The following is a 24,857-nucleotide window of genomic DNA, read 5'->3' on the forward strand; positions in this document are numbered from 1 at the left end:
GTTGTAAATACTTATAATATTAAGCTGCATGCAAATAGACCAACAAGGAGCACTGAATCATGAGACACAATAATAAATCATGTTTTTACAAATCTACCATTAACCCTCAAGCGGGCGCACTGTTGTAAAAACTACAACAGCAGAAGTTTTTATGCCTAATCGATGCCTGAACCTTGAGCTGTTATGCCATTGCTGCCATATATTCCATTGTTAATGTTTCCTTGATAATGTTAAAGTGGCTTCAGTTCATTTGGTTAGCTTTCTCAGTTTGTTCTGTGAATTGTAAGCAATGAGTGTAAAAAGTACAACGCACACCTATTGGTGTGACAGTTGCAAGCTTTGTTCCAGCAGCCTGTGTCCAGAGGAAAGTGTACTAAAAGGTTAACTATACTTGCTCATTATATTTTTAGTTTCTATAGATGCATATTAAATGTTTACTTTGGTTTTGGAGACATCTGAATTTATTTATTCATTTCATTTCTTTGATGCTTTGTTCCAATTCAAAGAGTGTATCAGACAAAGAACTTCACAAACTGCTCGAAGAAGGTGATGATAAAGTCCATCCAGGCTTTTCAGACTTGGAGGAAAGTAAAGTAGGTTTTAGTGATGAAAACACTGAATAGGACCATGGCAGTGAATCTGAACTTGAAGATGGGGATGGTGATGATCCTGAAGAGACAACAGATGTATGAGGGTTCTTTACTGACAAGACAAAGTTTCACATTGGTGTAAAAGCAAGTTTCCTAAAACATCAAAAACCAACAGAAAAAACATAGTGCAAATTACACCAGATCCAAGGACAAAGGTGATGGGTATAATTGATGAAGTTAGTGCTTTTTGAAAGTAACTGGCCTTGACTTTATTGATGAAATCGTAAACTATACAAATACCTATATAAATAAACAACAAGATACACATCAATTCTTGCACAAAAGAAGTCATAAAGCGACAACATAATGGCTGTGTTCGTTTTTTTTCTTTTTTTTTTTAAAGAAGAAGAAGAAAAATAAGAAAATGCCATACTGCTATTGTACTGGAACTCTGTGCCACTGACAGAACAGGAATGCTATTGCTTAGGACTGCAATGACTTACGATAGGTTTCTATTTTTTCTAAGCTGTATGCGGTTTGATGATTTGGAAATGAGGAATGACAGGATAAAGACTGATAAGTTTGTTGCAATTTGTAAAGTATTGGATCCTTTTGCTGCTAACTGTCAATGTCCTTACAGCCTGGTGAATTCACCATGAAAGATGAAATGCTTCACCCCTACGGAGACTGCTGTAGATGGATTCAGTATGTTGCCAGCAACTGTCAATGTCCTCACAGCCTAGAGAATTCACCATGAAAGATGAAATGCTTCACCCCTACGGAGACTGCTGTAGATGGATTCAGTACATTGCCAGCAAACAAGCTAAATATGAGGCAAAAATGTTTGCTCTGTGTGCTGCAAAAACATTTCATTGCAGTAATCTGGAGGTTTATTGCAGCATGCAACCAAAAGACAATATTGGGTATCTAATGCTCCTGAGGACGAGGAACCTTACAACTGGCAGTTGCTACGCAAGCTGCCTCCTTTCTGAATATTTGCTGCAGAAGACTATCATTTGCATTGGTACAATGATGAAGAACAGACGAAGAAATTGGAAGTGCAATGTTTGAATTTCAGTAGGAAAAGATCTCAGTTTCATATGTTCCTTGTAAAAACTGTGCTAGCATACTTTTGCCTACTGTTCATGACATGATGGCAGTGGAAGAAGAAACACACAAAATCTGAAATCGTAATTGAGTACAACATGACAAAAGGTGGAGTTGACATCGTAGCTAAAGTGTGTGCCTGATACTCCATTTCAAGAATTACAAGGAGATGGCAATTGGCTACTTTTTCATTTTTGTGGACATTGTCACAATTAATTCACAAAGAAATTGTCTGTGTAAGGTGTTATGAAAGTGAACATATGTCAGGAAGACTGGTGAAATTGTTATTTAAGGAACTAAACGAGGAAAAGCTTTTGTTATAAATGTGGAAGATAGTACATATGAACTGCTTTCTTTGATAAATATAATAGTTTGTTTAAGACAAGTTTGTTTTTACTGACAAATGACCATGTTGTAAATTTTACAATGTGTGCCTGCTCGTGTGACAACAGCAGGCGCACCTGCCGGAAGGTTACATAATTAATACAGTCATTTCAGACTGTCAAGGTCAGTTAATTGGGCTACAGAATAAGAAAACTGAAACTGGAAATGTAGTTGTAGAGTGTAGGCTGACAAATGCCAGATCTGGAAGGCTCTGTATAGCAGTGATACGGAAGAAAGCTGGAAAACTTTCATTTCAATCTTAAGTCACCACATACACATAGCTTGTTCAAAGGTCAATAGAATGATAAATGTTAGACACCTGAAGAAATAGGTCACCAGAGATATCAAGAATGCTAGAGCAGGTTTAAAGTATTACAATAAAAGATATAGGAAATGTAATAGTCAAGCAGACTGTGAAATGCACAGACAAAAGAAGAGAGATCACAGCAAGATGGTAATACAAGGAAAACTGAGCTGTTATAAACATCAAATAGGAACTTCATCAAATATTTCTAAGACAGTCTTAAATATAAATGTCATGTGACTAGGGCCTCTCGTTGGGTAGACCGTTCGCTGGGTGGAATTCTTTCTATTTGACGCCACTTCATCGACTTGCACACCAATGGGGATGAAATGATGATGATTAGAACAACACAACACCCAGTCCCTGAGTGGAGAAAATCTCCAACCCAGCCAGGAATTGAATCCGGGTCCTTAGGATTGGCATTCTGTCATGCTGACCACTCAGCTATCAGGGGTGGACTAAGACAGTCTGATCACGCATAAATGCCAACAGAAAAGAATCAAATAACACAGAAAGTGCCATAGTACTTGTAGCACAAGGGAATGAACTGGCTAATCTACATGAAGTGTGTTCCACCTTAAATCAGTGTCATGTAAATATAGGGCAGAAGCCAATGAAACAAAATGATACACAGACTAAAAAGAGTATAGCTCCACCAGAAAAAAACAGAAGGTCTATTCCTATTTCCAACCCACGAAACAGAAGTTACAAATATAATTAGATCACTGAAAACCAAAGACACACAGGGTACAGATGGAATATTTGCAAAAGTAATCAAACACTGCTCACAGTATCTAGTTAAGCCTCTGACATTCATATTCAATTTGGTGATGGACAAGGCACTGTTCCCAACATGTCTGAAAAAGAGTGAAGTAGTGCCACTTTACAAAAACAGTGACAAGGTGGATCCTGGAAATTACAGACCTCTAAGAATTACACCCAACTTACCAAAGTTGTAGAAATAGCTATTAAAAACAGAGTTATAACAGGATTGCCACATGTTCTGTAGATGAGGGAATCTCAGGGAATTTCAAACAAATCAGGTATATCCGGGAATTTTGAATAAAAAAACCTGGAGAAATCTTGATTTCATTTCAGTAGATGAATTGGTTTGTTTACCAAGTTTTCATGCATTGTCGCTGGCTGGGAACAGCTGAGTATGGACACTGCTTCCCTTCTCCCTAATTTTTAGTGCTTCTCCCCTTGCTATCATTCCCCTCAGCTTACAGTCAATGCTGCCATATCTTCTTGCCACTAGCCTAGCAGCTGCCGATGAGAGACAGGGATGCGTGAGGAGTGGTTTGTTTAGATCTAATTCTCAGAGATAGTTGACACTGTGGGCAGAGATGTCAATCATGTGTACATGAGTTGTGACTGTGTGAACGTGTGTATCCTCTCACTTTCTGACAAAGGCTATGGCCGAAAATTTAGTTGTAAGAGTGTGATCATCTTTTTTATATATCTGTCTGCAGCTGAGCAATAGTGAGTTGCTACCTATCCTCTCAGAGAATTTGAAGAAGTTAGAAGTTATCTGTTGCACGGATTGATCAACATGGTTTCATTTCATCACCGTGGTGTGGCATGTGAATAGCTGGCCACGTGAGTGGACATCCACGACACGCCAAAACCACAGGCCATTTCTGCATGTATCTCTAATGGATTGGTTCTACCAATCTGAAGCCCATTGTTTCCCACTAATGTGCAAGCCATGCCCATCGGATCTAGTCTCATCAGTCTGCCTAAAGGCAGGACTGCAGTGCATCTCGGCAGGTCAGAGGCCATGGATGATGGATTTCAGGAACTGCGACCATCTCACCGCAAGTACATGGGCATTTTATTTCTTCTAGTACATTTTAGTACTTCAAAAATAATTTATATATTAGAAAGTATGGACAATAAGAAGAAAAAATTGTGGCAGTTGTTGGTGGTGTGTATGATATGTACTCATACATTTCTTGAAAGAAAAATCGCACAATACCTGTAAAATAATAGACATAATGAACATAGTAGAACCAACATTTCATTGGTGGTCATCTATAGTGTTGGGTTACACAACTCTTCCCTGCCTCATACATTTCTTTCCAGAGGCCTACTATTCTTCTGAGGTTACTTCAGAAATTAATAAAGGTATTTAAATCTGTCTTGCGACTCCAAGGAAATGCATTTTTAGTCACCCAATGTGTTTTGCTTTATTGAAATGAAATAAGAATAGTGGTCTTAATGAAACACATATAATATTTGGTTTGCTTTCTCCATCTAAAACCAGTTCATTACAAAAGATACTGATGTTAGTACTTAAGATTTTTTTCTCACATGGGGGAGCAATAGGGAGTGGAAGTAATTTTTTTTTTTTTTCAAGTTACGTCTTTATTTACCCTTGAGCTCTCCAAATTTGTCAGGGAACAATGCTAAAATTTGTCTGGAAATCAGCGATATATCGGGGGATTTTGCTTGAGGAAACTTGTGGCAACCCTGTATAAATTTCTTACAAAATTGTCCTGAATGAAGTACAGCATCAATTTAGGAAAGAGAAGCATAGCAAGTTTCATGACACATACAATCAGAGCTTTTGAAGAACAAAAGAAAGTTTGTAGCCTACTTCCTGATCTCTCAAAAGTCTTTGACTGTGTATGCTGTACTACTATGCAGTTTATATAACACACTGCATATATATGGTATTAAGGGCAGTGCCGCTGACAGCCAGGACTGGTCCCTGGGTGAAATGTGTGATTGGGACTCATCTCCAAAAATAGCAACCCAGTTATATTGTTATTTTACAAAGGATTTTAAACATAATGCAATTCGAGGAATATTGGAGGTGCACAAAAAATTCTCATTGGGTGAAATATAGGATAAATACCATTTCTTATTAAATACTAAGCATATCTTCACAAATGCAATCGGTCCACACATGACAGTGTACAGTACCAATACTTTCCAAAAAGCTACAAGTAAACAAAAATCAATTTTACAGGTGGTCAAATTTCAGATTTTATTGATCATGGAGATACTGGGCCAACTGCTTTGCATAGCCCTTGACCTAGTGACCATTTGTATACCTATCAGAAGAATTAACATACTGTAGCTGTTCTACAGTAGAGGGTAAAAACTTAATCATAACTCACTTTCTCCAGCCCAGGAAAATTGAGCAAATCATTTGGCTCTTTTACATTGGGCATGGTCTAGAACTATAAACTCACCAATTGTTAAAGAGTGATTCCTCAGAAAACCACAAAAAACGATGATTTTTTTGATACAAAAAGTAGCAGTTGTAGAGATGGCCACTTCTGTAATTTCTGTCCATGGCATATCATCAAACATTTTGCCATATGTTCTAAAGATGATATTCTGGGAAACTTTGAAACATTTTTTGATGTCATTATTGGTAATATCTGGTATGAAACGTAGATGTAGTTTTAACAGATGTTGTGGCTGCATGGCAAGTTTTGTAAGATCATCGAAAGGTTTCTGAGGTCACCAAACTATGTTTTCTGTCAGTACTTTTCACCAATAAAACTTTATGACGCATTGGCAATGAGCACTTCACGTCTATACAAATATGCCCAAAGTGGTACTGCAGTACCAAAAAAAAAAAATGGCCTAAAAATAATCCTAACAAGCCTAAAAAGAACTTAAAATGACTTTAAAAAATATGTAAAACTGGAAAGACTGAAAATTCAGTAAAATATTTGTAATAACTTTTTCACTCATTTATGGTACAAGTAATAAAGTGGACAGTTTCAGTGAATGGCAATTGATGAGCAAAGTACTGAAAAAATGCAAAGCAAACAGCTTTATATCCATTTTATATTATGTACATTTATTTGTTGTTTATAATTTCTAACAATTCTAGCAACATATATAAATATGTTGATGTACATAAATAAAGTGTCAAATCTTAACTGACCTATAGAATTTGTTTTATATAAACTGCATATACTGTTATAGCAGGGAAAAGAGAGGAAGCAGTGGAAAAATGCCCCTGTTGGAGGAGAAAACATTGAATATATTCCTCTTGAAAAGAATCTGACAGATAAGTGGGGAACCAGCTGCCTCAGTCCTCATTCCACCTTCCTCACCAAAAATTTGGTATGCGAACTTATTCGAGCTTTTTGTGCTGAAAGAGAATAGGAGAGGGATAGTGGCAATGGAAGAGAGAGAAGATGGTGCCAGTGGGAGAGAAAGAGAGAGGAGGCAGTGATGGTGGTACAGAGTGAAAGTGTCAGTAAAAGAGGAAGAGAGATGGATGAAGACTGTAGTAGTGGCAACCAAAGAGAGAGATGACATTGATGATCAGTGACAGACAGAGGCAGTACAAGATAAAGAGAGATGCATTGAGATAAGAGTGGGAGCAAAAGAGACAGGAGAGAGTGAAAATGAAAAATAGTGATTAATGGACACCATACATAGGCTTGGGAGGGGTGGGGATGGTGGCCTTGACTCTCCAATACCAACGAATTTTAACATGTAGGTATAGGAGAGGGTGTATTCTGGATCAAAATTTTTTTAAGCACATGGGCATAGGAGTAACCCCCCCCCCCCCCCCCCCTGGGCTGCTTCTGAATTTTTGTGCTGGCAAGGTATGCTGGGAACAGTGGCAGTGTCAAAGAAAGAGAAAAAGAGACAGCCTAAGTAAGAGTGGAGACAGTGGCAGTAGCATGCCAGAAAACTGATATTACTTACAAACTTACAAGTTTGGCTTCAGGTGATACTCAGTAATGAACTATTGTAAACTGTACGTATGATCCATTTAATTTTAATTTTTAAATCAGTTTTATTTACTTTCCCTTCACTTTAAAATGAAAGGCTTAGTATTACACTGAATTGTACATTGACAAGATGCCTGTTGCCAGTAATGCTGCAATGTAAAGTGTTCCATACCCACTCGTTCCAAGGTGTGCCCACACATTTCAATAAATAGACATGAGTGCACTTGCATATAAACCACCACAGGTCATGCAGCTGGGAGCATATTATAACCTACTTGCCTATACCACTGCCACTTTGTGAGCCTTTCTCTCAGGAAATGTCTGAATCATAGCATCAAGTTTTTAAGGTTCCCAAATCTGTGAGATGTTGTTGATGCACAGTTGATCTGAGACCACTTTTAACATGTGTCAAAGTACCAAAAGACTTTTCTGCTTCACATACAGTCATCACCAGAAAAGTGTAAAAATAGACTTACATATACATACATTCAGAAACAAGCTTAAAATTTTAAGTTTGTGCCTCTTATTCAAGAGTTCTAATGGTTCCTAAGTAATGTATTCAAAGTTTGAAGTAAGTAAAGTTGTTTTCAAATATTTAATTTCTTCTTCTAAATCTCTTGTGACATCATAATGGCCTTCATTGATAAATAACTTGCATTCCTCAGCAACCTGATTGTCAGTCATCTTCAAGTATTTTCATAAAACCCAAATGTTCAATCTAAAATCTTCAGTGTTTCACTTCATTTCTGGCTTCAGTATGAAATGATTTCCTCTTCTTAGTGGGCACCTCTGGAAATTCGGGACTGACATTAATTGCAATTGCACCAACTTTGGATCAGGGAGAATGGTGTCCTAATTTTGAGAAGGTATTTTAAATCATTTAATAATCTCTCAATGTGTCTTACCTCAACATTAATGGTAGTATTTTGAGCTTATAGTAATATGCTCCTGTAGTCAATGGGCACTAACAACTTTACCTAAATTATGCCATGATTAAACACTTGAATGATATCACATAATATAAAACACCCCGTACCACACAATGTGTTTCAGCTGACAAATTTAACTTATTGAGAGTTCAACAGAGACGGCAATCTTACACAAATGAGCTGCAATTCGTATTGCAGAATCAACCCAAGCTTTCCAATGGGAATCAGATATGGCACATAAAGTATTTCCAATACTGTTTCAGAACAGGTGGAATGCTACAGACAGGTTGTAAAGAAGTTGAATCACTCCGAAAAAATGTCTACTTCATGACAACTCTTCAGTGCATGTGCCCCATATAAGGCTATGACAACCAGACAGAGAAAATTTTGCAAGAGGATTTCATGAAAGTAAATGTGTCTGAGCACCTTTATGAGATCATCTATTATTACTTCACTTATCATAAGCACTTATCATGAGCAGCGCCTGTTAGATGGAGGGTTCCAACAGCTGACCAGTTCCAGTCATTCCACCAGGAAGGAGGTACACGGCTCCTGTAGTCTGTACTTCAACCAAGCCAAGACTGTCAGTACCATGATTCAATCATGTCTGCATTGTTACTTTGTGCCAGGAAGGGCTCTTAACAAGCGAAGTGTCCAGGTATCTCTGAGTGAACCAAAGCGATGTTGTTTGGACATGGAGAATATACAGAGAGACAGGAACTGTCGATGGCATGCCTCACTCAAGCTGCCAAATGGCTACTACTGCAGTGGATGACCGCTACCTACAGATTATGGCTCACAGCAACCCAGACAGCAATGCCACCATGTTGAATAATGCTTTTCGTGCAGCCACAGGACATCGTGTTACGACTCAAACTGTGCGCAATAGGCTATATGATGTGCAATGTCACTCCCAACGTCCATGGTGAGGTCCATCTTTGCAACCACAACACCGTGTAGTGTGGTACTGATTGGCTCAACAACATGCTGAATGGACCACTAAAGTTTGGCATCTCGTTCTCTTCACTGACGAGTGTCACACATGCCTTCAACCAGAAAATCGTCGGAGACATGTTTGTAGGCAACCTGGTCAGGCTGAACGCCTTAGACACACTGTCCAGTGAGTGCAACAAGGTGGTGGTTCCCTACTGTTTCGGGGTGGCATTATGTGGTCATGGAAGGTGCCATAATGGCTGTACGATATGTGAATGCCAACCTCTGACCAATAGTGCAACCATATCAGCAGCATATTGGCGAGGCATTTATCTTCATGTACGACATTTCACGCCCTCATCATGCACATCTTGTGAATGACTTCCTTCAGGCTAATGACATTGTTCAACTAGAGTGGGATGTTCTCCAGACATGAACCCTATCAAACGTACCTGGTATAGATTGAAAAGGGATGTTTACGGATGATGCGACCCACCACACATTTTCATCTGTCCCCGTTGATATATATCAATGCCGGTCAGCAGCTGAAGGTATTAATATATAATTTTAATTAAGGTAATAAATCATCCAGAACCCTTAGCAAACCATGTAAATGAGCATTTTTCAGGTATAGCAGAGAAGTTACAGCGAAAGTTCCCCAAAACAAATATAACCCCCGTAAATAATGTTGCACTAAATACAATGATGCCACAGAGAATGAAGTCATTTAAACTTTTCAAGGACTATAAGTAAAAAGCTAGTTGGCTTGGACCAAGTACCAATGTGTGTACTGAAACAAAGCATATAGATTATACAGGCCTCTTAACAAATATAATAAATGAGTCCTTCACATCAGGGACATTTCCAGAGCAGTTAAAACAGGCAAGAGTTGTACCTTTGCTTAAGAAAGGTAATGCAGGAAATGTACAAAATTACCAGCTCATTTCCCTACTGTCACCATTCTCAAAAATAATAGAAGCAATTATGAAGTACATATTAATGAATTAACTGAAGAAATACAATCTTTTAAGTGAATCACAGTTTGGTTTCCGAAGTGGCAAAAATTTTGAGTCAGCCATAGTAGAATTCACAAAAGCTGAACTTGATGGTTTTGGCAAAGATGTGTGTGTCACAGGTGTATTTTTGGATCTTTCTAAGGCCTTTGATACAGTCGACCACAAGATTCTATTAAATAAATTAGAAGCATTGGGAATAAGAGGGGTAGCTAATGACTGGTTTTAATCATACCTAGCAGACAGGGTACAAAGAGCAGAGATAACACATACTTCAAATAGATCTAAACATTTACTAAAACACTTATCAGAACCAAAATACATTAATATAGGGGTTATGCAATGTAGCGTATTAGGACCAATACTATTCCTGATATCTGTCAATGACTTTGCCAGTTATGTTACTCATGGTGTAAAAATTCTCTTCCCTGATGACATCAATATTATAGTCACTGAGAAAACAAGAGAACTTCTTGCAGAGAAAGCTAATGAAGCTCTCAAGGAAGTGTATGATTGGGCAAAAAGCAATAAAGTGACATTGAATACAAAGAAAACTAATACATCTACATCTACATCTACATCTACATTGATACTCCCCAAGCCACCCAACGGCGTGTGGCGGAGGGCACTTTACGTGCCACTGTCATTACCTCCCTTTCCTGTTCCAGTCGCGTATGGCTCGCGGGAAGAACGACTGTCTGAAAGCCTCCGTGCGCGCTCTAATCTCTCTAATTTTACATTCGTGATCTCCTCGGGAAGTATAAGTAGGGGGAAGCAATATATTCGATACCTCATCCAGAAACGCACCCTCTCGAAACCTGGCGAGCAAGCTACACCGCGATGCAGAGCGCCTCTCTTGCAGAGTCTGCCACTTGAGTTTATTAAACATCTCCGTAACGCTATCACGGTTACCAAATAACCCAGTGACGAAACGCGCCGCTCTTCTTTGGATCTTCTCTATCTCCTCCGTCAACCCGACCTGGTACGGATCCCACACTGATGAGCAATACTCAAGTATAGGTCGAACGAGTGTTTTGTAAGCCACCTCCTTTGTTGATGGACTACATTTTCTAAGCACTCTCCCAATGAATCTCAACCTGGTACCCGCCTTACCAACAATTAGTTTTATATGATCATTCCACTTCAAATCGTTCCGTACGCATACTCCCAGATATTTTACAGAAGTAACTGCTACCAGTGTTTGTTCCGCTATCATATAATCACACAATAAAGGATCCTTCTTTCTATGTATTCGCAATACATTACATTTGTCTATGTTAAGGGTCAGTTGCCACTCCCTGCACCAAGTGCCTATCCGCTGCAGATCTTCCTGTATTTCGCTACAATTTTCTAATGCAGCAACTTCTCTGTATACTACAGCATCATCCGCAAAAAGCCGCATGGAACTTCCGACACTATCTACTAAGTCATTTATATATATTGTGAAAAGCAATGGTCCCATAACACTCCCCTGTGGCACGCCAGAGGTTACTTTAACGTCTGTAGATGTCTCTCCATTGATAACAACATGCTGTGTTCTGTTTGCTAAAAACTCTTCAATCCAGCCACACAGCTGGTCTGATATTCCGTAGGCTCTTACTTTGTTTATCAGGTGACAGTGCGGAACTGTATCGAACGCCTTCCGGAAGTCAAGAAAAATAGCATCTACCTGGGAGCCTGTATCTAATATTTTCTGGGTCTCATGAACAAATAAGGCGAGTTGGGTCTCACACGATCGCTGTTTCCGGAATCCATGTTGATTCCTACATAGTAGATTCTGGGTTTCCAGAAATGACATGATACGCGAGCAAAAAACATGTTCTAAAATTCTACAAGAGATCGACGTAAGAGATATAGGTCTATAGTTTTGCGCATCTGCTCGACGACCCTTCTTGAAGACTGGGACTATCTGTGCTCTTTTCCAATCATTTGGAACCCTCCGTTCCTCTAGAGACTTGCAGTACACGGCTGTTAGAAGGGGGGCAAGTTCTTTCGCGTACTCTGTGTAGAATCGAATTGGTATCCCGTCAGGTCCAGTGGACTTTCCTCTATTGAGTGATTCTCTTCAGTTTGAAGAGAGAAAATTGCAGTGTTAATTGAAATGTAGATGGCACCTGTATACGCTGTGTAACAAATGCAAAATTTCTAGGAATGAAAATTGATTCTCAGTTGAAGTGGTGTGAACACACAAAGGTACTTCCAAACAGAATGTCATCGGCATGTTATGGCCTTAGAGTCCTGTCATCAGTGTGTAACATGCAGTGTCTTTTAGTTACATACTTTTCATATGTACACTCAATTCTTGGCTATGGCATTCTTTTTTGGGGAACAAATGCACAAAATATGAACATAATTTTCAAACTCTGGAAAAGAGCCATAAGAATAATAATCAGAAATAGTAGTTGAGCTCATTTTAAAGATCTGTTCCTAACATGGTGGGTCTTAACTGCTCTGTGTGAGTACATTTACAAGTTAGTAGTACACATCAAAAATAACTTTGGTAACTACTGCACAAACAGCTTTGTCGATGACCATGGGACAAGAGCTGGACTCAACTTACATTTACCAAGAAAAAATAAACATAAAACTCAAAACAGCATTTTCTACCAAGGAATAAAACTGTACAATAAATTACCAAAAGAGATTAAAGAAATTTCAAAAATACCGTTATTTGAAAAGGCAGCTAAAAGGTGCCTGTTATGCAATACATTTCATACACTGAAGGATTACTTAGATAAAACAGGTTTTTTTCTTTCTTTTTTTCCTTTTAGAGAAAAACTTAATTCCAAGCTATGCATAGCACAAGACTAAGACCTCTTCCTCTTTCTGAGCTCAACGTGTCACTCATTATAGAGGGCTGCTGACTCAGTTTTTCAGGATAGCAAATGGGAAGTTGCAGTACAGAAAATTGCCCAGAGATCACCAGTGTGTGTGTGTGTGTGTGTGTGTGTGTGTGTGTGTGTGTGTGTGTGTGTGTGCACGCGCGTGCTTGTGTGTGTAGTGAGTGAAGTGTTATGAAACAATGTGTGTATAGCGTGTGCAGTGTCTGATAGTGAGATATGAGTGAACAGTGTGGCATTACATTATATAATAAGTTATTTGTGAAAGAAGTATTGTATACCAGGAGTAAATCTAGTGATTGTCTCTAACAAGAAGTCTGTAAATGTATGTGTATATGAATTAGCATATCTTCAATTGGTCTAAGCTTTTAAATACTTTGACATGTCCTATATCCTTGTAAAAAGAGATCTACAGACGAATAAAGCTACTACTACCACTGCTATTAGTACTATTACTACAACTAATTGCATTGAGCAGCAAGAATGCTATAAAACACAATTTACGAAATTCATCCTCATAACACATCAATAAATGTGCATAATACTTCTTCATACTCATACTTCTTATTTCTCATTTTCACAATAAATCTCCAGTACTTCATGATAAACCTCTCATTCCAAGAGAAAACAAGTAACCCTGTGGCCCTGCTTCACTGCCAGGGAACCCCTTGAGAGCGAAGTTGCAAGTTCAATCTTCAGAAAGGCTCATTTAAAGGCATTGTGTTAATACAAGGGTGGTTCAGAAAGTAACCTCCGATTGGTCACAGTGCGGGTTGTGGGGGGAGTAGCGACGCCATCTGTGCGTTCACGCACTCAACAGGTCAGTCGGCATCAAGCCGTGGTCGAGTGAACGTCGTACCTGCGCTAGTTTAGTTTTTGTGGCAGTTTGAAATGTGTGCTGCAATAGAAAACCCCGCCAAATGTGAAGTGCGTGCTGTCATAAGGTTTTTTACAGCCAAAGGATATTCTGCAGCAGCTATTCATAGTGAGCTTTGTGCCGTGTACGGACCAAGAGTTAAGAGTGAAGGAGTTGTCCGTGAATGGGTACGTTTATTTAAAAGTGGACGAGAAAACGTTCATGATGAAGAGAGGAGTGGTAGACCATCATTGGTGACTGACGAACTCGTTCAGACAGTTGATGCAAAAGTTCGTGAAAATCGACGTTTCTCAATGTCGGAGTTGTCTACTGGTTTTCCACAGATTTCTAAGACTCTCTTGTACGAGATAGTGACAGCAGGATTGGGTTACCGTAAGTTCTGTGCACGATGGGTGCCCAAAATTGTTACCGACCACCACAAAACTCAAAGAATGGCCTCTGCATTAGACTTTCTGTCACGTTATGAGGACGAAGGAGAACCATTGTTAAACAGAATCGTGACCGGTGACGAAACCTGGATTAAGTACGTGAACCCTGAGACAAAAGAACAATCAAAGATGTGGGCACATTCAAATTCGCCTACCAAACCAAGAAAAGCCTCGCAAGATTTTTCTGCCAGAAAACTGATGGCAACGGTGTTTTGGGATGCCAAAGGGGTGTTGTTGGTTGAATTCATTGAACGTGGTACGACCATTAATCAAGACGTGTACTGTGAAACAATAAAAAAGTTACGACGGGCTATACAGAACAAACGCCGTGGTATGCTGACTTCCGGTATCGTTTTTTTTGCACGATAACGCCTGTCCTCACTCTGCTCGCAGAACAACGGCCCTTCTTGAGTCCTTCGAGTGGGACGTTATCAACCATCCACCTTACAGCCCAGACCTGGCGCCAAGTGATTATCACTTCTTCATGCATTTGAAGAAATGGCTCGGGTCACAGCGGTTTGATCACGATGAAGAGCTCAAAGATGCGATCACAGGCTGGCTCCAGGCACAAGCGGGTGATTTTTATGCAGAAGGAATTTCAAAGCTTGTGAAGAGATACGATAAGTGCCTCAATCGCCATGGAGACTATGTAGAAAAATAGTGCAAAGATGTAGTTGTAAGATGTATATATTAAAATATTTTTATTTAACTTGGTGTATTTTTTTAAATCAACCGGAGGTTACTTTCTGAACGGCCCTCGTAACTACAACAGATAAAATATTAGCTGTTAATGACTCACCATGTGCATCAGCAGGGTGACATTACAGTTCAAAAAATTTACATCGTTGACATTCAAGGTATGTTCAATACAAACCATAAACTTGGACCATGAATACTAGGTTTAAAATGGCTCACTACAGTGATCACAAAAGTTCAAACCACCAAGGAAGAGCGCAAACTCCTTGGGAGCTACAAAATGTGCATTATGTTCAGCTAGGTTCCACTCTTAAAGACTGCATGCAGAATCATATTGGTGTAATAGGGTGATGAGAACTGATGGAATGTGATTGCATGTGGTTGAATGTGAAACAGTCTGTCATGAAAATGGTTATCCTTTAAGGTGCAACTGCAAATAGGGCAATAATATGTTCTATATGGAAAAACAAACAAGCAGAGATTGAATATGTCCAGTGGTTCCAGGTGGTATGAATTTCAAGGTCACATACTTTTCAGGAGTGATAGCTTCTGTAAACAAGTATGATTTTTATACACAAACCAGGAATCAAGCAAAAGTGAGTTATTTTGATTAGCTATTGGCCAAAAGCAATGCTTTTTACATATTCCCGGCTGACTTTGCAAGATCATGCACGCAAGAAACAATCACAGGGGGCAGAGCACTTTTAACTTCTTGCAGCACAATAAATAACTTTCCAGCCAATTTACCATCCAGATTAATGATCTTGATACAGCTCTCTTGGCACCTCTTATTTTCAGGGTCTTTTTTTTTTTTACACATTTCCTCCTCAAATCCTCATTAGTTGGAGTTGAAAACAAATTCCTTGGTGAAAGATAGGATAAGTTTGTTGACCTCATTTAAAAAATTTTCGGGCTGATTCTGCTGTGCATTGTCAAGTTGATGATTTGTTTGAAATTTCATTATCTTTCATCGTCCAATTCTGTAGCACTGTTTGAAGTTGCACAACCATCCACTGCTTCCTTGGAAATCATCATAATCTATGTTGTGTGCAATTTTATGTGCATAATGGAGTAGGTCAATATCATGCACATCCTGTATATTATATCAAGCATCTTGAAAAAGCAGAAACACCAGTTTCTGTAACGATTGTGCCTTGTCCTCCCTAGAATATGTGTAGTTTCTCTTATGCACTACACAGTCATATTGCTGCAGACTTATTTGAAATCTGTTCCTAACTGGTTTTTTACTAAGCTGTGGATGATCTTCCATGTACATAGTTATATTTGGTACCTGCTCCTTGGACAATTGCCCTTCACTATATTTGACTGGGGACTGGATTTATGGCTTCCTGTCCATGAACTACATGGCGCAACACCTGTTTCAATATCACTTCACTTGTGAAGCATGTGTCATCATCATTGCACTCCTGATGTACATTGTCCACACAGTTGAGTGTATATGGGACTACACAGTCCACTGACCTGTCTTACAGTAATATTTCATCTGCTACTTCTTTGTCACTCTGTGAAATTCCTTGGGTTCCTCTTTGACAAAGTGTCCATGTCAGCAACTGTTGTTTTAGTTATAATGCAATGTTTGCTTTGTTTATCATTGCCATTGCTCTGCTTTGCATTAAAACCACTAGCCCTCTAGCACTGTTGTGAGTTACTCACTGACTAAGCAGTTCAACTACACTCCATAGTCTCATGCTGTGTTCTCAACTGGATACCTCCAGTCCTGTCCCCTCTTGCAGTTAGCAGCCAGTATTGTGGTTGCGTGGTGACAATGCGAGGTTTCAAATGCTAGGGATTCCTAGTGAGCTCCCCATTACAACAGACTTGCTTCTTAGACCATGGTCACTTTTTAGATACTCCCCTGTGCCCATCTTTCACCTCTGAGAAGCTTCATAAAACTTTTGCACCATGTTCTCCTCTAATAACAAATTTCTAAAGACATTGGTGGTGGAGTTACTGTTCACTGTATTCTGACAAACCTGGAGTGGTTCAATTGGTGTCATCATGTCTGACAAACATCTTGCATCCATGTGGTATCTGAGTATAGTGCTACTATGGGTCAGTCACCCATAATGTAAAGATGGAAGATCTTAACCATTCGATTCCATTCAGATGCTTAAACTATTCTGTACTTAGTCAGTACTGAGCTGTCACTGGTTACATCTACCATATTACTAAACATTCTAGGTTCCAAATATACAGATAATCCATGTAATCTGAGTGTGATCTAGAAGCTACTCTAACCTCTCACTTAAACTTTAACTATTTACAGCTCCCATTCAATTTTACAAAAGCAAAACTTACAATTAATTCAACCTGTTCTTAAGTCCTCCCAGCACCCACTGTTTTCTACATCTAATCCAGGCACCCTCCTGGCACTGGCTTGTGTAACGACCTTTTGATGGCAATTCTGACAAATTACATGAATACAGGGTTGAAGGCCCCTGCAAGTTACATTATGCACAAGTTACTGGCATTAGGGGTTTGGCACTCAGACCTTTGCCAAATAGTACATCTGAATCCTCACCTGACATATTGAACACCAAGGATACAAAGCTATAAAGCATGTATGATTTCCATGAGTGAAAAAACTCTGTGCAGCTACCCATATCTGTTATTATTCCTGTTGAATCTTCAGCACTCTTATCATCCATCCTCTTACATCCCTTCCCTCTTCATAAAGGTGCTGCTACAGAATTATGGCTCTGGCTACAGTCTTCTGGGTTCCATGATCTTTATCTTCAGCAGTATACTTGAAATCAGTTGTAATATGAAAGACGCGTGGTTGATCATGGGCTGGATTCTCTGGTGAAAATTGGCAATGTGGATAGTGGCAGAGGTGGGTCCCTATGAGGGTAGAATACTTCTTTATTGCTTCTTTACTAATTTATAAATCTTGGATTCCATCATGAAACTGATCAGAACTGGCTGTGGTCAAGCATGAGAGAGAACACAACTCTTCAATGAGTCCACCTTGCTAGTGCAGTTGGTCAAGTGCATTTTCTTCCTCATTAAGTATTCGGTGCTGTAGCAGCCAGTGAGGTGATGGCCAGAGACACAGACAGGTAAGCTGCTTGCACAGTGGAGTGTTGACATGGTATGCTTATGCTAACATGGTGATGGTATGGAGAACGCTCATGGCTTGGCTGCGCACTGAAGCAGGCAGTGGGTAACATTAGCTGGTGTGATGGAAGTTCATGGTGCTGCCCAGAATCTGACTCCCAACTCCTGGTTGGACTCTGGTGATAGCAAGCAACCCCAAGGTGGTGGTGGCTGGAACAGAGTTTGCTGCCTGGGCTGGGCAGGCAGGCAGAGTACCTCCTTCACAGTCTGGTGAGTGTCAATTACTGGCCAGCTGGCCAAACACACTGATGGGCTGGTACAAGCATGGTTAACTACTGAAACTTCCTGGCAGATTAAAAATGTATGCCGGACCGAGACTCGAACTCGGGACCTTTGCCTTTCACGGGCAATTGCTCTACCAACTAAGCTACCCAAGCACGACTCACGTCCCGTCCTCACAGCTTTACTTCTGCCAGTACCTCGTCTCCTACCTTCCAAACTTTACAGAAGCTCTCCTGCGAACGTTGCAGAACTAGCACTCCTGAAAGAAAGGATATTGTGGAGACATGGCTTAGCCACAGCCTGGGGTATGTTTCCAGAATGAGATTTTCACTCTGCAGCGGAGTGTGCACTGATATGAAACTTCCTGGCAGATTAAAACTGTGTACCAGACTGAGACTCGAACTCGGGACCTTTGCCTTTCGCAGGCAATTGCTCTACCAACAGAGCTACCCAAATAAGGTAGCAAGTTCTGCAAGGTTCGCAGGAGAGCTTCTGTAAAGTTTGGAAGGTAGGAGATGAGGTACTGGCAGAAGTAAAGCTGTGAGGATGGGGCATTAGTCGTGCTTCCGTAGCTCAGTTGGTAGAGCAATTACCTGCAAAAGGCAAAGGTCCTGAGTTCGAGTCTTGGTCCGGCACACGGTTTTAATCTGCCAGGAAGTTTCATATCAGCGCACACTCTGCTGCAGAGTGAAAATCTCATAATGGTTAACTACTGCTTCCATGAGCTGCAGTTTTTGCGGGTGTGACATCTTAATGTTATTCGAAACCATCTGAAATAGGCCAATGGCTGGGCTCTGGCATAATTGGCAGAACATGTTGATGACAGAATGGCTTCATGAAGGCTGGTCACAGGGTACTGACACCCAGAACGGTGTCATGGAAATCTTCCTGCTCCTAACAGTTGTTTATCATGCATGGACAGCAGCCAGCTGTGGCTGATGTCCATGATTTGTGGCCTGATTTATGTTTTCATGGTCTGACGGCACAGGAGCTTATCATGCATTTCAGTCACCAGCACCTGCTGCTTCACTGTGGTCTTGTTGCAGTTCTGGGCTCCAATGTCTGCTCCAAGTTCTCCTACAGTTTTATCCCTTACAGTTTTGTGCCATCCCACATTACTTGTCAGAGACTAGCAGCAACTGGAGTAGGAAATTATTGACCCATGTGTATGCTCTTGTTAATGCTGGTATAGCTTTACCTCACAGCTGTTAGTCATCTTGTGTTGCCTCTCGTGTGGCAGTTGTTGCCATTATTCAACAGGTCACTGCTCATCCACACATGGTACATGTCTCTTATGACTGTCTGTGTTCTGATGGGCTATTCCTGTGCCTGTTAATAGCTGCATATCTGTTTCCATTACAACATGTGTGGGACCAGATCAGATGTCAACTTTGTCCCAGTGCCTGTATCCAGGATACTGAGGATCAGTTACAAGAGTTGTGAGCCAGCTTGCCTTAGGAGAGTGAATACAATGGCTTTATGAAAACCTCCCCCCCTCCCCCCTCCCCCCCCCCCCCTTAATCAGTGTGTATGCATCTAGGCCAGAGATTGTACAATGTCTAAACAGATAACTGGGCTGATACTGCCTCTAGTCCTCTGTCGACTTGACTCAGATTTGTAATCTATGAAATAATGTCACATATCCTCTCAGCCCATGAAGTTTTATTTCATTCTCTCCTTTCCTTCAGGATGTTCTTTTTTTTAATTAGGCAGAGTATATCACAGTTGACAATAATATTACTCAGATTATTAAGTCCTGTTGTTATAAGTTGGACACTTTTCTTCTGAAAAACTCATTTTAATAAATGGCAGGAATTGCTTAGGCTCACTTAATATCATACTAGAAAGTCTTGGGTCAACTACAAAAATTTGCCCTTTAGATGATGCTGTTGTTGTGCACTCAAAGAAGTGGAAAGTTTTGACTCAAATGTCATCTCAGTGTTCTTGAGAAATGATATCTGGTATGTCTGAGAACAAGACATTCCATTTCATATTACAAACTAACTTGTGGCTGCAACACTTGAGGCAAGAATTATGACAGTTTATGATAAAAAGTTCTCTAATTCTGAATATGTGTTCATTTCGCATAGTTCCAGCTGACTCTAACTTCAGGAATTCAGGCAATGGCTTTCGCTTATTTACTCCATACACAAATGCACAAATTATCAATGAATTCTTATTGATGGATCTCAATATGAAGGCTGTTAGCTTATTTTCATCATGGCTGAATTCACAGCAAGCAAAAAATTGATGTGATAACCAAATGTAGCACTCTGCAAGACTTAACAAGGATTATGGATTTTTTATTCTCATTTTCCAATTAATAAGTAAATTAATTTTTTTGTTGATAACAATAAAAATCATTTTCTGCTGAACTATGATGTATGGAATAACAATACAAGAAATAAAAATAATTTTCATGTCGACTTTGGCTCCCAACTTAACATTCAGACTGGAGTTATGTACCTGGTCTGAAGGTATTCAACAAACTGCCAAACATAAAGCAATATATTGGAAACCTGAGATAAATTTCAAATATTAGGAACATGCTTCAGTGCCACCTTCTACAGATTATTTGAATATTTATATTTGAGAAGTGAAAGGTTCTGATAGCTACCTGGAAACTAGCAGTGTTTGTTGTAAACCAGTAAGACAAAAAGGTAATGTTCTTTAATCAGGACTCAGCAAATACAGATGTACACAGCTATTTTCTTTGAGATACGTCAGTGTAATAAAATCAATATTAAGCTACAAACAGCAGCTACTTAGTGCAACTGAGGAGGCTGCAGTTTTGTTTTAAAATAGTAACTTTATGTCTAATTTACATGACTTTATTTAATTGGCATAAATGTGAATTGTATTAAGCTGTATAGTGATAGTTTATTGTTAACAGAGCATACAGATTAAGTTTTCACAATATCCTTTTCTTTATTTAATGTGTGATTTGACTCCTTCAACATCCCTGGAGGTTTTCCTTTCTGATGGGATCTATGGAACATGAATAATGGGGTTATGTGACACAATTCATGCCTATTACACATACTTTATATATTTTAATATAGATCATATGCTACTACCTCAGACTGATTTGTAAGTCAAGCAATATCATATAATACATCAGAAATCCCACTTAAAATTCTTCAAAGCCATATAAAAGTTCTTGTGTCAGTAAATATTTTAACTTTGTATTGAAATTATTCAACTTATTTTTCTCATTTTATCGTTTGTTGAAGATAGATATATTTTATCCTCATGTTATTATCATGTACATCATTAGACTTAGTTACTTCATTTTATTATGTCACAAAATATATAATTTAGAAGAGTGTAAATATTACCGTATATACTTGAATAATCCGCACATGTTTTTTCCTGAATGTTAGAACGAAAAACTGGGGTGCACGGATTATTTGAAACATTGTTGGTACTGCTCCACCTCCAACAATACATCCCATTATACTATTGCATTGTTGCGGCCTCAGTCTGTGATGCATCAGTAGCATGTTAGGAGTGAAGTATTAACGTCAGCAAGCTTGTTAATTATGGCTACAAGTTCTCGTTATCGCTCGTACACTGCTAAAGAAAAAGTGAAAATTATTGAAGAAGCTGAGAATATTGGAAACCGTGCAGCAGGAAGAAAGTACAATGTGAGCGAGAGTCGTATTCGGGTTTGGCGAAAAAATAAAATGCAGCTTCAAGGAATTAATAGTAATCACTGGGCATTTTGCGGCCAAAAAGCGAAGCATCCGGACCTCGAGAAAAGACTGAGAAGCAACAATACAGATGTGCAGTGATGAGTGAAATGTGCCAACTTAAGGCATTGTCTTTAGCCAAAGAACTAGGCATTACCAGCTTCAAAGCTAGCCGGGGCTGGTTATCAAGATTTTTCAGCCGAAATGGTTTAGGATTCTAGAGGAGAACTACTATCGCTCAGTGGCCTCCAGGCGAATATGAGGAAAAAAGAGTGAATTTTTATCATTATGTGATAAATCTGTGCTGTAAACAGTCCTATATATTATCGCAAATTGGTAATGTGGATCAAACACCAGTCTATTTTGAGATGCCGCTTGACAACACAGTGAACAGGAAAAGAGAATCCAGCATCATGATACGAACTGGTGGAAGTGTAGAAACAAAGATGCACAGTGATGTTGTGTGTAACTGGCGATGGACGAAAGCTACCACCTTACGTGATATTTAAAAGGAAATCTATTCCAAAAATATCAGTAAAAGTCATAACGGTATTAGTGAGAGCAAATCCAAAAGGGTGGATGGACAACAAACTTATAATTGACTGGGTGACACATGTTAGGCAACGTCGTCCTGGTGTGTTACTGAATTTACACAACATGTTGGTCCTGGAAAGCTTCCGTGAACATACAACTAAGGAAGTGTGAGACAAATTACAAAAATGGAAAACTGACTTGGTCATTATCCCTGGAGGCCTAACATCCGTCCTACAACCACTAGATGTGTGTATAAACTGGCCATTCAAAGCTGCTCTTAAACAGCGATATACGCAATGGATGGCTGATGAAAATCATAAGTTCGCACCTAGTGGAAAAATCAAACAGCTGGATTTGTCCCAGATTTGTGAATGGGTGAAAAGTGCATGGGACTCCATTCCACAACCACTGGTGGAAAAATCCTTCAAAAAATTGGGAATCACAAATTCACTGCATGGTACAGATGACAACGCTCTATGGGATGAAGGTGAAGACGACAGTGATTCTCCCACTAGTGATGATGATGAAAGTGATGAATAGAGTGGTAAGAGAGGAAACATACCAGTATTGACTAAAATATTTTATTGCACATACCGTATTAACAAATTCTTAAACAAGATAATTCACATTTCTTTTTTTGCTATTGTAGGTGCGCGTAGAGTCCGGGCTGTGTGCGGATTATTTGTGGGGACGGATTATTCAAGTATATACGGTACTTTGTCAAGAAGTTTTCCAACACCATCATTCCATGGCACACTTCTCTATGGTTAACTCCTTGTGTAAGTCTTATTGGCCTATTCTGCAGCAGAGGTGTTCTGTGTATGTTGTTTTACTGCCCATAACTCAGTTCTGTAAGTAAGAAAATGATTGACTGTTCCATAATATATAAATGTTTCGCTATGGACTATCTATAAAAGCTAGCTAGAGAAATAGAAGTTACTACTGACTTTCCGAATACAAAATTATTGTTGTTTATTCACTGAAGATCTTCATCCAGATAACAGTTTTTGTTGTCACACACAAATAACATTTTTTTTGGTAGTGTGAGAACTGCCTGTTTTAAATTTCAATAAATGAGATAGTGGATATAGATAAATTGGACAAATTCTTCAACACCAAAACTGAGATGCACCTAAATTTTGAAGGCAATAAACTTTTATATGACAAAAAAAATTATAGCAGAAAATGATGACTTAAAAAGAATTCTCAATAACAAAGCCGCTGGGGCAGCACTTGTACCCATCTGAAGAAGTGCCAGGAACAGCAAGCCCACACAAAATGACCAAAATTTGTAGCACCCAAGGAAGAAAGCAACAAAACAAATACAACAGATTTTTAAAAAATCAACTGAAAAATAATGCATCAAAATGGCCAGTAACAAATGAGAAGAATTAGAAGTGTTATTAGCTGCTGCTGTAGCCAACATTTTCATAGTGACAGAAAACGCTTGAATGGAGGCCAACGCCTTGCCTCAGTGGTAACATCAGTTCCCGTCAGATCACTGAAGTTAAGCATTGTCGAGCTTGGCTGACACTTGGGCGGGTGACCATCCGGTCTACTGAGCACCACTGGCAAGTGGGGTGCACTCAGCCCTTGTGAGGCAAATTGAGGAGCTACTTGATTGAGAAGTAGCGGTTCTGGTCTCGTAAACTGACAACGGACAGGAGAGTAGTCTGCTGACACCATGCCCCTCTAAATCTGCATCCAGTGATGCATGTAGGCTTAGGATGATACTGTGGTCAGTCAGTAACACTGGGCCTCCCGCGGCCTGTTTGAATGGAATAGTAATAGTGGTATGGTTGAAAGGAAAGTAAATGAAAGATTTTCCATTGAATGGAATACAAAAATATAGGATATTATTTACATAAAAGTTGGGGTATAGCTGTATATGTTGAGAGCAAAGTAGGCTAATGCTCTCCACATAAGATCTCCAATTTCACAGACTTTTGATTTGAAGCAGCAGCAATTGAAATAAAGTTCATGTGGGGAAAATGCATTTCAGTCAGAATATATCAATAATCTAGGTCAAGCACTGAAAGCTTTTTATTCTGAGTTGATGTGCTTCTGCATAAAATTGTGAAGAAATATATTTTTGCAGTAACAGCAGGTGACTTAAACACAGACATGCTGAAAGGCAGTGGTTGGCAATAAGTTTGCATAGCATTTTGAAGACATACAATCTTCAGTTTCATGTGAAAAATACAACATACAGAAACATGAAGCACATTAGTAGACCATATTCTGTCAAATATACTTACAGACAGACAAAAAGTTTACGTTGTGAATACTGTTACTGCAGACCATTTTGGACAAACAATTGAACTGTGAGTTAACAGAGAAATAAGGACAACATAGTGGCTGGTTTTAGACAAACTAAATTTGGAAATTTGAGTAGGCTACAAATTTTGTTAAAAACAGAAAAGTGGGATAATGTATACATAGAGGCCAGTGTAGAAAAGAG

At 39.3% G+C, this 24,857-nt stretch overlaps 1 protein-coding gene and 1 non-coding gene across 2 annotated transcripts; one reads left to right on the top strand and one right to left on the bottom strand.

The window, feature by feature from the left end:
• Positions 1-1,286: 1,286 nt before the first annotated feature.
• Positions 1,287-1,840, top strand: LOC124722580. Its single transcript, XM_047247718.1, has 2 exons — positions 1,287-1,655; positions 1,751-1,840. The coding sequence occupies exons 1-2, from the start codon at positions 1,287-1,289 to the stop codon at positions 1,838-1,840; spliced, it is 459 nt and encodes a 152-aa protein (XP_047103674.1).
• A 16,411-nt stretch (positions 1,841-18,251) lies between these two features.
• On the bottom strand, positions 18,252-18,326 carry Trnas-uga. The gene has a single exon. It is a non-coding gene; the product is annotated as a tRNA-Ser (tRNA).
• Between the last annotated feature and the right edge of the window lie 6,531 nt (positions 18,327-24,857).

The sequence above is a fragment of the Schistocerca piceifrons genome, chromosome X (genome assembly GCF_021461385.2).
Source record: "Schistocerca piceifrons isolate TAMUIC-IGC-003096 chromosome X, iqSchPice1.1, whole genome shotgun sequence".
In the NCBI taxonomy this organism is placed as follows: Eukaryota; Metazoa; Arthropoda; class Insecta; order Orthoptera; family Acrididae; genus Schistocerca; species Schistocerca piceifrons.

What these genes read in the sequence shown, in the direction of transcription:
- LOC124722580 (XM_047247718.1), top strand. Translation starts at nt 1,287, where the DNA reads ATGGATTCAGTATGTTGCCAGCAACTGTCAATGTCCTCACAGCCTAGA. An exon ending in GAAGAAATTGGAAGTGCAAT is followed by an intron (nt 1,656 to 1,750) that starts GTTTGAATTTCA and finishes ACATGATGGCAG; the next exon opens with TGGAAGAAGAAACACACAAA.